At 41.8% G+C, this 14,068-nt stretch overlaps 1 protein-coding gene across 2 annotated transcripts in view; it reads right to left on the reverse strand.

Moving 5' to 3' along the window:
- The window catches only part of LOC142296568 (major facilitator superfamily domain-containing protein 8-like), an 88,602-nt gene that overhangs the window by 19,376 nt on the left and 55,158 nt on the right, over positions 1 to 14,068 (reverse strand). For both annotated transcript variants that reach the window (XM_075340337.1, XM_075340336.1), the window contains 2 exons: positions 5,432 to 5,505; positions 5,270 to 5,353 (listed from right to left, as the gene is read on the reverse strand). In XM_075340337.1, coding sequence (XP_075196452.1) covers positions 5,270 to 5,353; positions 5,432 to 5,505 — 158 coding nt within the window. The remainder of the gene's footprint in view (positions 1 to 5,269; positions 5,354 to 5,431; positions 5,506 to 14,068) is intronic.

Raw genomic sequence — 14,068 nt, forward strand, 5'->3', positions numbered from 1 at the left:
ATGTGTCAGGAAGGGTTAAATAAATGTGTAATAAAATGTTGGACATAATTTAATTTCATAATTTAAGGTGGATGCTTTAAATAAATGCAATAATACTTTATACATTTTTTTTTATAAATCCATCATACTTTATACCTTAGTCATGGTCACATTGAATAACAAGAATTAATTATGCAGCCTAATGTTATAAACCATAATTAGTATGTATGTATGGCCTCAACTACAAATGTGCTGATTTCATCCTGACAGCGATACCTGTAGACATGCTGAAATCATGTTCACAAGTGCCCAACCCCTGCAGCCCTACCCTATATCCTAGAGACACTAAAAAAAACTCTGTATATATCATAACTGTCATGTGAGCCGCATTGTGACAATGAACCATGGGCAAAACCGCGGATCTTTGACCTCAGCTACATGTGACAAGTTAATACAGTGGAAGGTAAAAGAAACAAAACAAACATTCTGGATGATAGTTGCCACATTTGACTCAATAGAGAGGGGGGCATAAATCCATAAAAATCGATCTTTCCTGACGCACGTAGGCAACAAGTACATTTTCCAGCTTAAAGTTAATGAGAACGTGCTGGCAATATCTTGGTACCCTAATGTCAGGCAGCTTGAGATAATGACAGGTCTCAAATGGGTTTAGGAAGAGACCCGTTGAGCAATTCCTTCTCCAAGCACAGCACATATCACAGGTCATCTCCATGGGATTAAACCAGGTGTTCTCAATAGCAGTTTATTAGATTGTGGGCTCTTTTAACCAAACTCCCCATATTAATTAATGCTATTTAGTATAATAACTATCAGTTGAATGCCAAGACCTTTATTTATAGGGAATGAATTGTAATATTAACCCCTTCAGCCCCAGAGCCGAGACGAGCTGTACTTTTTAAATAAAACCATAAGTTTTACCATATGGTGTACTGGAAAACAGCCAAAAAATTCCAAGTGTGGAAAAACTGCAAAAAAAGTATGATCGCACAATAGTTTTTGGGATATTTTATTCACTGTGTTCACTATATGGTAAAACTGATGTGTCATTATGATGCCTGACGTCGGTGCGAGTTTGTAGACACCAAACATGTGTAGGTTTACTTGTATCTAAGGGGTTAAAAAAAAATCACACGTTTGTCCAATAAAAATGTGGCGCACGTTTGGCGCCATTTTCCGAAACCCGTAGCATTCTCATTTTTCAGGATCTATGGCTCAGTGATGGCTTATTTTTTGAGTCTCAAGCTGACATTTCTAATGGTACCATTTGTGCGCAGATGCTACGTTTTGATCGCCTGTTATTGCATTTTGCGCAAAACTTGTGGCGACCAAAAAACGTAATTTAGCCGTTTGGAATTTTTTTACTGCTATGCAGTTTACTGATCAGATTAATTGATTTTAGATTTTGATAGATCGGGCATTTCTGAACGCGTCGATAGCAAATATGTGTATATATTTTTTAATTTTTTAACCCTTTAAATTTCCAATGGGGCGAAAGGGGGGTGATTTGAACTTTTAGGTGTTTTTTTTTTTAAAACTTTTTTTTTTTTACTTTTTTTTATTTTACTAGTCCCCCTAGGGGGCTATAGCGATCAGCAATCCGATCGCTCTGCCATATCTGTAGATCTCAGCTACAGAGCTAAGATCTGCAGATATGGTGCTTTACTCTCCGTGCTGGCACTATGCCGGCATTGAGAGGAAGTGACTCATGTTAGCTACAGGCGTCATCACATGACCCTGTGCTTCCATGGCAACCACCAAAAGTCACGTGATCACGCACGTGACTTCCAGTGGGGGCGGCGGTAAGCAAATGTAATGGCTGTGCGCATATACATCTCGCTGCCAGACTTTGGCAGCGAGATGTAAGGGGTTAAATGTTGCGAGTGGAAGCGATTCCACTCGTAACATGCAGGCACACATGTCAGCTGTTGAAAACAGCTGATATGTGCGCGGATCGCTGCGGCCTGCCCACGGCAGGGGGCGGGGCTTAACCTCACACGCTCCATGACGGATAGATCTGTCATTGGTCATGAAGGGGTTAAAAATTTTTTTTCCATATATTTTCAATTTCATTATCTGTAAGAGCTATATAATCTCAAAGTTTTGAGATTTTAACTACTCTCAAAGTTTTGAGATTTTAACTACTGTCTTTTGGGTAGATTAACTCCAGGTCTATTCCCACAGCTTCCTGCTTGGCTGATGGCAACTTTGACTGAAGTCACACAGCATTGAGCCAGTTACTTAAAAAGAAGGAGGCGGCGCTGGGCGGTGAATAGAACTGGAGTGACAGAGGCTTTAGATATACCATAGCTCTTAAATCTCATTTTCATATCAATTTAAAATGCCTGATTTTTCAGTAATAGAGGAACAAACTGGCCTCGTCTTTGTATATGCTCAAGTAGTGCTTTCATAGTTTGGGCGGGGGGGGAGGGGGGGGTCATGCTTACAGATGGGTCATTCCGTGTCAAGTGGACCAGTGGTCCCCACTCGACATTCTCCGATTTTGCTGAAAATTTATAAGGATGTACATGTATGTTTGAAAAGAGGTTCTGTAAATTTTTAGGGCCAGATCTCAAATATATTGGGCACTGTTGACCTTTCACTGGAGGCCCCCCCCAAGCCTGCGGCTTCAGCTAAGAGGATTTTGCAAACTTTGGCACATAGCCATTAGAGTTCTATACTGGCTATGATGCTGAAATTTGGCATACTAGCTCAACTTTTGCTGCTAAACGCGATAAAATTATTACCGGCTATGACAAAGCAATATTTCGGCCGCAATTTTGTGTCAAAGTAGCTTGCAAAACGCCTCGCATAAAATGTATGCCAAACTTTGCCCATATATAACTCAAGACAAAAAACCAATAGGAACTGGTGCTTTACCCTGTACAACAAACATCTTCATGACTTTGCATTGCTGCAATATCACGGTCAAAGCATATGTATTTGTGGAAATATTCACACCCACATATGATGAAAAACTTAAAAAAACGAATTTTACCTATTTTTAGGTCAAATTTCCCAAAAAGGGTACCCCTAAAATATATTAATTCTGTTATCATTTGAAAGAGCACATTTTTCTCTACAAGGATCATTGGGGTTTTTTTTGGAGTCTCTCCATTTAAGAAAAGAAAAATGCCACTGAACATGGTGTTATGTATGCACGTAATGCATTGATTTTGTTTGATTTTCAGATTCTTATCACATGTTACAGAGTTGTATTGTTGCTAGCAATGTCTATTATAAATCAAAAACCTATAAACCTATTGACTATTGTTACATTTTAATGCATATATTATTTATTTTTTAGTGATGGAGAATGAAATTGATGACAAAAAGATTCGCATTTCAAGGGTGTGAAATGACCCTTCATCTTTCATTGCCCATGTAGATGGATCTGTCAGATCAGAAATGCCTTTTGTGCCAATTGCAAACCTCCAGCCAGGGCAATACATTGCCTGCACTTACGATAGGAACTGGTGGATTGGAAATATTTCTGAAATTTCAGTCGACGACCATGATGCATTAATACATTTTATGCATCCTCATGCACCAGCTAGCTTCTTTCACTGGCCTGTGAGAAATGATACATGCTGGATTCCCGAGCAGTCGATGATTGCAATAATTCCAGCACCAGCTGCACCAGCAATGGGCCGACAATACAGCTTCTCTGAACCCATTATGTTGCAAATTCAGCAACAATTCCAGACCACTTACTTAGACTGAACATTATGGCTTGGGAACCAACAAAAGATACCCAATATTAGGCTTGGGATCCTAGGCAAAGACCCCCACCCTCAGGCTTTGGAACCTGCGATAAAGAGACCACCCGCGGCTGGCCTTGCACGGCTATCGGCCATGGCTCCTAGGCGATGGGGCTGCCAATTCTCGAAAGACAGCATTATTACAATTCTTAATAGGATTATAAGACCAATTCTTAGGGAATTGGTTGTGGTATAACCACCATGGACCAACGCAAGGGTTTGAATAGTGCAGTTAGCATTCATTGCGTATTAATAAATAACACCATGTTCAGGGCATTTTTCTTTTCTTAAATGGAGAGACTCCAAAAAAAAAACCCCAATGATCCTTGTAGAGAAAAATGTGCTCTTTCAAATGATAACAGAATTAATATATTTTAGGGGTACCCTTTTTGGGAAATTTGACCTAAAAATAGGTAAAATTCGGGTTTTTTTTAAGTTTTTCATCATATGTGGGTGTGAATATTTCCACAAATACATATGCTGTGACCGTGATATTGCAGCAATGCACAGTCATGAAGATGTTTGTTGTACAGGGTAAAGCACCAGTTCCTATTGGTTTTTGGTCTTGAGTTATATATGGGCAAAGTTTGGCATAAATTTTATGCGAGGCGTTTTGCAAGCTACTTTGACACAAAATTGCGGCCGAAATATTGTTTTGTCATAGCCGGTAATAATTTTATCGCGTTTAGCAGCAAAAGTTGAGCTAGTATGCCAAATTTCAGCATCATAGCCAGTATAGAACTCTAATGGCTATGTGCCAAAGTTTGCAAAATCCTCTTAGCTGAAGCCGCAGGCTTGGGGGGGCCTCCAGTGAAAGGTCAACAGTGCCCAATATATTTGAGATCTGGCCCTAAAAATTTACAGAACCTCTTTTCAAACATACATGTAGATCCTTATAAATTTTCAGCAAAATCGGAGAACGTCGAGTGGGGACGATTTTTAAAACTGGTCCACTTGACACGGAATGACCCAGATTCCCTTTAACACCTTTATTATAAATTTAAAACAGAGTCTGACAATATGCTGATCACCTCTCAATAGCTGATGTCAATGCTCACTCTTCCCCATCCTTGAATAATGCCCTCTACACAGAGTATGCCTATACTCACCTACAGAAGTCAATCACCATCTCCAGACTATAAGTGCAGAATATATCTAAATACTGCTAAAGCACTGTAGCAACTAAAGCAATACGGTGATCCCTAAAATAACATTCACAATATTAAATAAAATTTTCAAAAATTTAACCTATAGAAATTATAAGCAAATTAGAAGATAGTAGCATGCATTAGCAGCAAAATACTGTTATACAAGCAGAATCCTAAACAAACTAAGTTTTAAGATTTTTATGATAATGGGGCCTAGATTTTAAACTTTTGAAAACTCACTTTTTAACCTTTTGGTACATCCACTGTGATTAAAATGACTATGTAATCAAATAAGTGGATTTCTATTGCCAACACCGATTTACTAACGATCAACACCTAAAAGCCTCTATTTAGAATACATACCTCAATCCCACACAGGAAGTATAGCAGTGAGTTTTGCAGATCCTCAAATCCAAGGTATGTTTGTGCTAGAGGTGTCACTAAAGTCTAAAGAAGAATATGGAAACATATGAGACCAGTGTTTTGCTCCAATTATGTTACCTGTTTATATACCTTTATACTCACCTCCAGTGCGGTCTGGTTAAAGAAAGTAACAAACTGAGCAGTCAAAAGCACCACAATCTCCTCCCTTACTAACCCTATAAGAGGCAATGAGATTGAAAGAGTAAATATAAAAAAAAATCCCATGTACTAGACCTTAATAGAAAACATGAATAACAAAATCATTCATAAAGATTGTCTTTCAGCAAACATTTTATCCTCTAATTGTTTATAAATGTATCTGTAATGTACTGTATTTTAATTAAATCTGAATTAAAATACTCACCCATTGCAGAATCTCTTGGTTTTCAGAGCTGCTCCAGTCCTCTTCTAGGTCAGGGACAGGGACAGCTGTGTAGGGCAGTGCTACTTTCACCAATATAACTCTATGGAACCTCAGGATAGGCTACATAGACTTACAATGTGAAAATGACTTACGGTCCATGCACAAATATGTGATCCAGCTACATCTAACCTGCAGTCACCTGATCTAAAATAGGACCAGAGCGAAGCTGGAAAGTGAAAAACATGGTGATTAGTAGGTATGCAGCTACAATAGATTACATACACAATTAATAGGGATTGAAGGATAACATTTTTTTTGCTGGGAGTGCATCCTTGAATTCTCTCTCAAACTACTGGTGATACATTGCTTGGCTTTCTCAAGCAGTACCATACGCTATGAAAAGAGCAGTGGCACACATAAGGGAACATAGCTCCATTCCAATGAGACATAACGGAACCAAGCAGTGGGTCCCCTACAGATCAGCAAGTTATCACCTAATCAGCTGCCACATAATCTGCCCTTTTCAATATCTAGTACATATGAGTGGTGTTATCAGATTCTTGTCTGTGCCATAGAAAAGAAAAACATATGACAATAAGCGTGCTATATATTCCAGTAGAATCTGCATGCAAAACCTGACAGGTGTTTCACATGTTGATCCACAGTGCTGCAAACATCGCAGCAGTAAATGCGTGTTGGTATTTTCTTTAGGTAAATTAATTTGAAGTGTAAGTAAAAAGATTTTGGGTACTAACCATAAAATATCTTTCTTGGATCCCTCATTAAGTGACACAGGAGACTATGGGTATATGGTGCTCCCACTATCAGGCTGACACTATGCAAAAAAGTTAGCTCTTCCCCAGTAGTATACCTCCACCAACTGGCACGGAGAATATCAGTTAGTGAGACAACATAAGGAGAAGCAACAGTAAGGTAAGAAAATATTGAAGTAACGTAGTTAAACAGCAGAACATATAGTAACTGAATACAAGGCGGGTGCTGTGTCCCCAATGAAGATTCCAAGAAACATTTCACGGTGAGTACCCAAAATCTTCTTTTTCTTTATTGCTTCATTGAGAGGACACACGAGACCATGGGATGTCCTAACACAGTCCCAATTGCAGGCACTGGATAGTACTCTAAAGTTTGAGCTCGGACCACTGCGTCCTCCAGAATCCTTCTACTCAGACTCACATCCAACGAAGCATAGGTGTCAACTCTGTGGAATCTTGTGAAGGTATAAATGGAAGATCAGATAGCAGCCATGCATAATTGTGAGAAAGGAGACTGGTGATGGAAAGCCCAGGAGGTCCCCAATGAGCCGTGATCTTGAGTGGGCATGCTCTCTTTTAGCTGGTGAGCTTACAAGATAGCAGGCAAGAAGCAGGCAATGGGTGCATCTAAAGGAAAGAACTCCTCTGCGATGACCGTTCAGAATCACGAAGTGTCAGTTCGCCTGAAAGAAGCTGTCCCAGTGATGCAGTGGCGGAGTGCTCTCATTAGGTGCAGTTTATGCAGTGACCGTTCCCGAGAGTGAGAGAGAGACGGGCAGAACAGAGGGAAAATAATGTCCTAGTTAAAGGGAACCTGTCACTAGATTTGGGCCCTATAAGCTGCGACCAACACCAGTGGGCTCTTGTATACAGCATTCTAACATGCTGAATATAAGAGCCCAAGCCGCTGTGTAGAACATAAAAAACACTTTAGAATACTCACCTAAGGGGTCGGTGTGGTGAAAACTGATCAGATTGGTGGCGCTGTTCTCCGGGACCAGCGCCTCCTCTTTCGGCCATCTTACTCCTCCTTCGTCCTACGTCATGCACACGCGCTGGCATTGATGTCCTGCGTCGCAGGCGCACTACAATACTTTGATCTGCCCTGCTCAGGGCAGATCAAAGTGCGCCTGCACGGGACTTCAATGCCGGCGAGGGTGTATGACATAGGACGCGTCACGCACGCCGGCTTCAGAAGAAGGAGTACCTGGTGACAGGATCCCTTTAAGGTGAAAAGAAGAAACCATTTTAGGGAGAGAGGATGAAGTCGGACATAAAACCACCTTGTCCTGATGGAACACCAGATGGGGGAGTTGCAGGAGAGGGTCATAAGGTTGGATACTTGTCTGATTGAAGTGATGTCTTCCAAGATGGAAACCTGCCAGAAGAGGAAGGATGGAGAAACTTCTTGTAGCCATTCAAAAATGGGACGTCTGAAGGACGTCTAGAACTGGGTTGAGGTCCCAAGGCTTTACCAGAGCACAGTAAGGAGACACAGGATCTGCAACCCCCTAAAGGAAGGTCCTAACCTGGGGACAAGATGAAAGGTTTCTCTGAAACAGAATGGAAATACCTGACCCTTAAGATAGACAAGGGAAAGGCCAGAATCAAAACCTGACTGCAGGAAGGACAGCAGGGCAGGTAAGGAGAAAACCATGGGAGCGGCCTGGTTGGTTTAGAAGGCCTTGTGGGTCAATCTGGAGACACTAGTATGACAGGCATACCTTCTGTCTTGATCTTTTTGACCAGGATAGGAATCAGCAGTAGAGGTGGAAACAGATGTGGAAGGGAGAACTAGGACCAGAAAATCGCCAGGGAGTCGAAGTCAATCACTAGGGGATCGCAAGATCGGGGCATGAACTGAGGAACATTGTGGTTTAGGTTGGACGGAATCAAATTGACATCAGGCGTCCCCAATTTGAGGCAGATTTACATGAAGAATGTTGGGTTCAGGGGCAATTTTCCAGTGGCAAGGCCCTCTCGGCTAAGCAAGTAGGCAGCCTAGATGCCCACTCCTAGAATGTGTACTGCTGAGATTGCTGGTATATTCTGTTCAGCCCAGGACATGACCTGAGCAACTTCTAGCATCACTACCCGCCTTCGAGTTCCTCCTCAGTGATTGATATATGCCATCGCATTGTCAGATCGGATAAGGATTGGACGGCCAAGAGAAGCTCCTGCCAATGAAGGAGACCTAGGAGAATTGCTAGTTCTAGAATGTTGATAGGAAGAGATGGTTCCTAGGCGTTCCATCGCCTTGTACCGTAAGGGAACAAGAAAGCCTGGAGTCTATCGTTATGATCTTCCAGTTAATTGGCAGGAACGATTTTCCACAAAGTACGGATGGGGGATCATCTCCACCATTCCAAAGATTTTTTGACCCGGGAAGGAAGTACTAATGGCTATTCCAGGAACTGAGTGGATTGTCCTATCTTTTTAGGAGAAAAAGCTGAAGGGGCAAGTGTGAAACTGAGCAAATGGTGAATACAACCTATTAGAGTACACCCCTGATGAAGCCACATTCGGTGGTGTAACGCGTGGGGCGGGCAGGTACATCCACATTACCTTTTTTTACAATTCAGACCATGGTATTGTATTGCAGGTTTTCCTTGTTCTGTAGCTTTCTAACATGATTGTTACACATATTACTATGTATTTACACTTTTTGGCTGTATATGGTTGATAGCCTATATTGCTTACTCTTTGCTATTGAGGTATTGATGTGTATGTACCCTTTGATATATGGGGGACTCATTTTTCTTTTTGTGAGTCCTTCCCATTTTTTATGGTGTTTTAATGTACTGCACTTATCAAACTTATTCACGTTTTGCATACAGCAAGTGTCTTGTTGTTGTACATTTAAATTCTGGATTTCCAGTGTATTTATGGTCAAGCTGTGCCCTATTTCCCATAAATTTTGTGTACAAACTGAGCAAATGGGACTGCCTCCATTGCAGCTACCATCTTGCCCAGAATCGGACAGAGTATGAAGAGGGACATCCGAGAGAACAAAAATCTCTTAGAGAGGCAGTGATCTTCAAACTCTCTCAACATGCTGAGGGAGAAGGTGCTTCCATCAGGATGTTGTCCAGGTAAGGGATAACGAGGATAGCTCTGGTCCGAAGGATGGACATGACGGCTACCATCACCTTCGTCAAGACCCTGGTTGCTATTGATAAGCTAAATGACAGTGCTGTAAACTGAAAGTGGGATTCCTAAACTGTGAAAAGCAGGAATCTCTGGTGGGATGGAAAAATGGGTTTATGCAGGTAGGGATCCTGGATGCCTACTGAACATATAAACTACTCGAGCTCCATGGAGGAAATCACTGAACGGACGGATTCCATCCTGAAGTGGTGGAGACGGATGCACCTGTTCCATAACTTGAGATCCTCAATGACATGGAGGTCCAAGATGGGGCAGATGGAACCACATTTCTTTGAGACAACAAACAGGTTTGAAGAGAAACCTAAGAAGCACTCCTGAGAAGGAACGGGAATGATGACACAGGGCCTGAGGAGAGAATCAATGGCCTTAAAGAAACTAGAGAAGAGAGAAGGATCAAATGCAAAAGGGTAGAGAACCTCCATGCGTTTACATTTTTGGAAACATGTCCCATTCCCTGGTAAACATTCAGTCTAATTTTTCATGGTTAGCAAAGATCCGAGGAGGTCTCTTTAACTTATTGAAAAGTACGGACTGTTCAGATTGATACGGTTCCTCATCCTTTACGATGAAAGTCTGATTAACGGCTATAATCAGAGTATCCACCATATTCTGAAGTTTAAAAATCTGTTCAGAGTCCAGGTCATAATTAAATTTAAATTGGGGGTACAACTCATGACCTGCCGGAGTGTTGAAGGAAGGAGAAAGAGAGAAGGATGCCATTCTGGAGAACGCTGAAGGAGTGGGAGATCTAGAAGATGAACTAGTGTGAGCTCGTTTCTTGGATCTCCTAAGTGGTCTACAAGGGGCTGCTGATATGTCTTTGGCTTTGTGATCTTTTTTTGTTTCTATGGTAACAAATGTTACATCACATGAAAGCCTTGTGTGTCTAATATATGGTTTCTAAATTTTGTGTTTGTTGCTTATGGCAACAGTGTTCTATGCACGCGGGAAAACAAAATGGCTGACTCTAATGCAATATTCACAGCAACTGAGAGCAGAGGAGTGATAAAATTCTTCTTTCTGCAAGGAAAGTCCATGAAGGATATTCATGGTGATATGTCGCAGGCATTGGGGGATCAATGCCCTTCATATTCCACAGTTAAGAACTGGGTTGCCAAATTTAAAAAGGGCCACTTCAGCACCAATGATGAGGAACCTCATGTACAATCGAGAGTGGTTGCTGTTCCGGAGATCATCGATGCTAAGCACAACCTCATACTAGAGAACTGACGAATTTCAGCTAAAGCAATAGCAGTGTCATTATCCATGAACATTTGGACATGAGGAAGCCATCTGCAAACTGGGTCCTCAATTGTTTGACAACAGATCAGAGAAGCATGTGACTGAAAAATTCCCGGTCCATTTGTCAACGTTTCCGGACTGATAAGAACTTCACTATGGATTAGACCTGGATTTATTTGCATGACCCTGAAAACAAGAAGCAGTCAAATGAGTGGAAGCACAGGGGCTCTCGTCTTCCAAATAAGTTCAGGATGCAAAAATCAGCCACTAAGGTAATGGTGCCTGTGTTCTGGGATAAGGAGGGCGTACTGCTAATGGACTACCTTCAAAAGGTTTCCACCATCAATGTAAGGTATTACATTGAACTTTTGGAACCTATTGTAGGCAGCACTGAAGGCCAAAAGGTGCAGCAAGCTATCCAAAGGAATCTTGTTCCTGCAAGACAATGCCCCCGCTCACACTGCACAAATGAGCATGGCAAGACTGGCAGAGCTTGGTTTCCAGTTGGTTGACCACCCACCTTATTCACCAGATCTAGCTCCCTCCGACTATCATTGTTTCCAAACCTGAAGAAACACCTCAAGGGTACCAAATTTCACACCATTTCTGATGCAATGGCTGCTACAGATGCCTGGCTTGAGGCACAACCGAAATCCTTCTTTTTGCTAAGCTTACAGAACTTGGAATACCAATGTAAGAAATATGTTGACATCATTGCAGATTATGTGGAATAAATGTAAAGTTTCATCATCTTATCTCGTTTATTTCTGGGTAAAGCCAAAGACTTATCAGCAGCCCCTCGTATAATGTCAGAGTTGAGGAAGTGGGGAGTCCGACTCGCCCTGGTAAGCAAGTGGGACCCCCATAGTGGTGGTTGAATTAAGTAGGCATTCCATAACTGAAACCAAGGCCGGATACCTTGATTAGGTCAACAACTGACTGGGAGAGCCGCGACCCACTCGTGGGGAGGGGGTATGTTCTCACTGCAGGCAGTGGGGGGATCCTGAGGGAATGGCATAGTGTGCGGCCTACAGTTTGTGCAAAGGAACAAGGTCTGGTTAGAGGGAATCTTTTTTATGACAAGAGGCACAGGCAAAGTAAAGGACAAGCGCAAGAATGGGAGCAAGGCTCCTTGAGGTTAGGTATAGAAAGGAAAAAGCTGCCAGAGGAAGAGCTGTTGGGGCAGGAGCTGCTTTAAGTGGCAGAGCTTACTCTGGTTCAGCAGTTTGAGCTTTGGAGAGCTGCGTAGATAGTGGTTCTGAGAAGCAGGAGAAAAGTGCAGGCACTGGGAGCCTGGCATGCGGGAGGGGGACGGAGGCTGCAGGCACTGACAAGCCAGCGTGATGAGGAAGATGACGCTGAGCAGGTGGTGCTGTTGGCACTGAAAAAGGGGTGGAGACTGAAAAAAGGTGTGCTGGGTTTCCACGCACCAAAAGAGAGAGTAGGGCATGTCCCAACCGCAGGAACAGGCAGTGATGAAGCAGGGGTTTAAAGTAGAACGCTGGCCCTAAAGAGAACCAGAGCAGCGCAGATAAAGCAGCTGGAGAAGAAAATGAGGATCCATGGGGAAAAGAGAACAGATAAAAGGGAAATCTCTGTCCCAACTTAAGTACAATTAAAAGGAAAAGTACTACTCCCTCTCTGATTATTATTGTTAGATTTTATAAAAGAAGAAATTTATTTTTTTTCTAAATATATGGAGCAAAAAAAACGTAAATACAATCCAAGTGAGCTGAGTGTTCTATCAAATACCAAAAGAACCTCAGATTCTAATAAAAGTATAATCTTTATTGAAATAAATTAAAATTGTAACACCCAGTGCTAGTGAACACAAATGCAGGAACAGTAAGGGAATAATCTATGTAAATGGGATCCCTATACTGCCCCATGGGATCTTGCTCCTGCCTACCATCTGCAGAAATGTGCGCACAGCCATGGATTACTCCTCCAGAGATTTCAAAACCTTTCCAGCCTCCTGATGAACCTTGGATCTTTGAAAAGGGGAAATGCGTCGAAGCAGAGCAATCATTTAAGGGAAGTAATTTATCTTTTTATTCTCCCTGGGTAGCTTTATATTTACCCATATATATTGCTCATATTTAATTGGTTTGAATGGATATTGACTGCCACAAAACATCTATGAGGCAGAACAACCTTTCAAGGAAAAAGCAATGCATCTCTGCTTCCTTGGATAATTCATGTTTAATCCAGCCTTATTTCTGCAGACGGTGTGATTTGTTTTTGATTGCCATTATCTCTTAATAGAGACAGGGAATGTACATTGTTTAATGGATTTAACTATTTTTCTTCCATTATATTAATGTTGTGGATAATTATTTTCCATTATATTAATGTTGATTACATACCATGTATCATGTAATACGTCACGCATATAATGGGAATACATATATAACCTCCCTATGACTGTCCATACACGTGTTCAGTGATTGGCTGGGGCAATTTTTCATACACCCTGGAATCCTGGGATATGTATTAGTCATGTGCTAGTACCTTGTGTACTTTGTGTGCTTCAATACACGTATATGGTACTAAGAGGTCAAGTGATTATATACTCCACACTTTCACCTAATTCTCTCTTCTTTGGCAGTCTTTAGTTAACACTAGAAGTCCCAGAGACGGGTCATTTAACATGTCTACCTTTGGAACCCAGAAAGTTCGAAATTTCTGGGACTTCTAGTGTTAAATATTTCATTGCTCACTGTTAATTACAGGGTACAGAGAGGGATAGCCGACGCGGAACGGGGGCGCCCAAAAAGTTACGGTGTCATACCCACCGTTGTCAGGCAGGAGCAAGATCCCATAGGGCATTATAGGGATCCCATTTACATAGATTATTCCCTAATACTGTTCCTGCATTTGTGTTCACTAGCACTGGGTGTTACAATTTTAATTTATTTCAATAAGGATTATACTTTTATTAGAATCTGAAGTTCTTTTGGTATTTAAATATATGGAGCCCCCCATAGCCTGAGATCTAATGGAATATCCATCCTGAAGGCCCCGGAATCCATCTTTGCAGTACACTGAGGAAGACGGTCATCAGGCGTCCAGGACGATGTTTATTGGGGGGTTGTAAGTTACTAGTTCAGTTTTCCCTCCCTGAGTGCCAGGCTCTTGGGGGCAATTGGGCAGGGCTATGGTGGCAAGGAGAGACCACTGGGGAGCACCAAA

Source organism: Anomaloglossus baeobatrachus, chromosome 3, assembly GCF_048569485.1.
Source record: "Anomaloglossus baeobatrachus isolate aAnoBae1 chromosome 3, aAnoBae1.hap1, whole genome shotgun sequence".
Lineage (NCBI taxonomy): Eukaryota > Metazoa > Chordata > Amphibia > Anura > Aromobatidae > Anomaloglossus > Anomaloglossus baeobatrachus.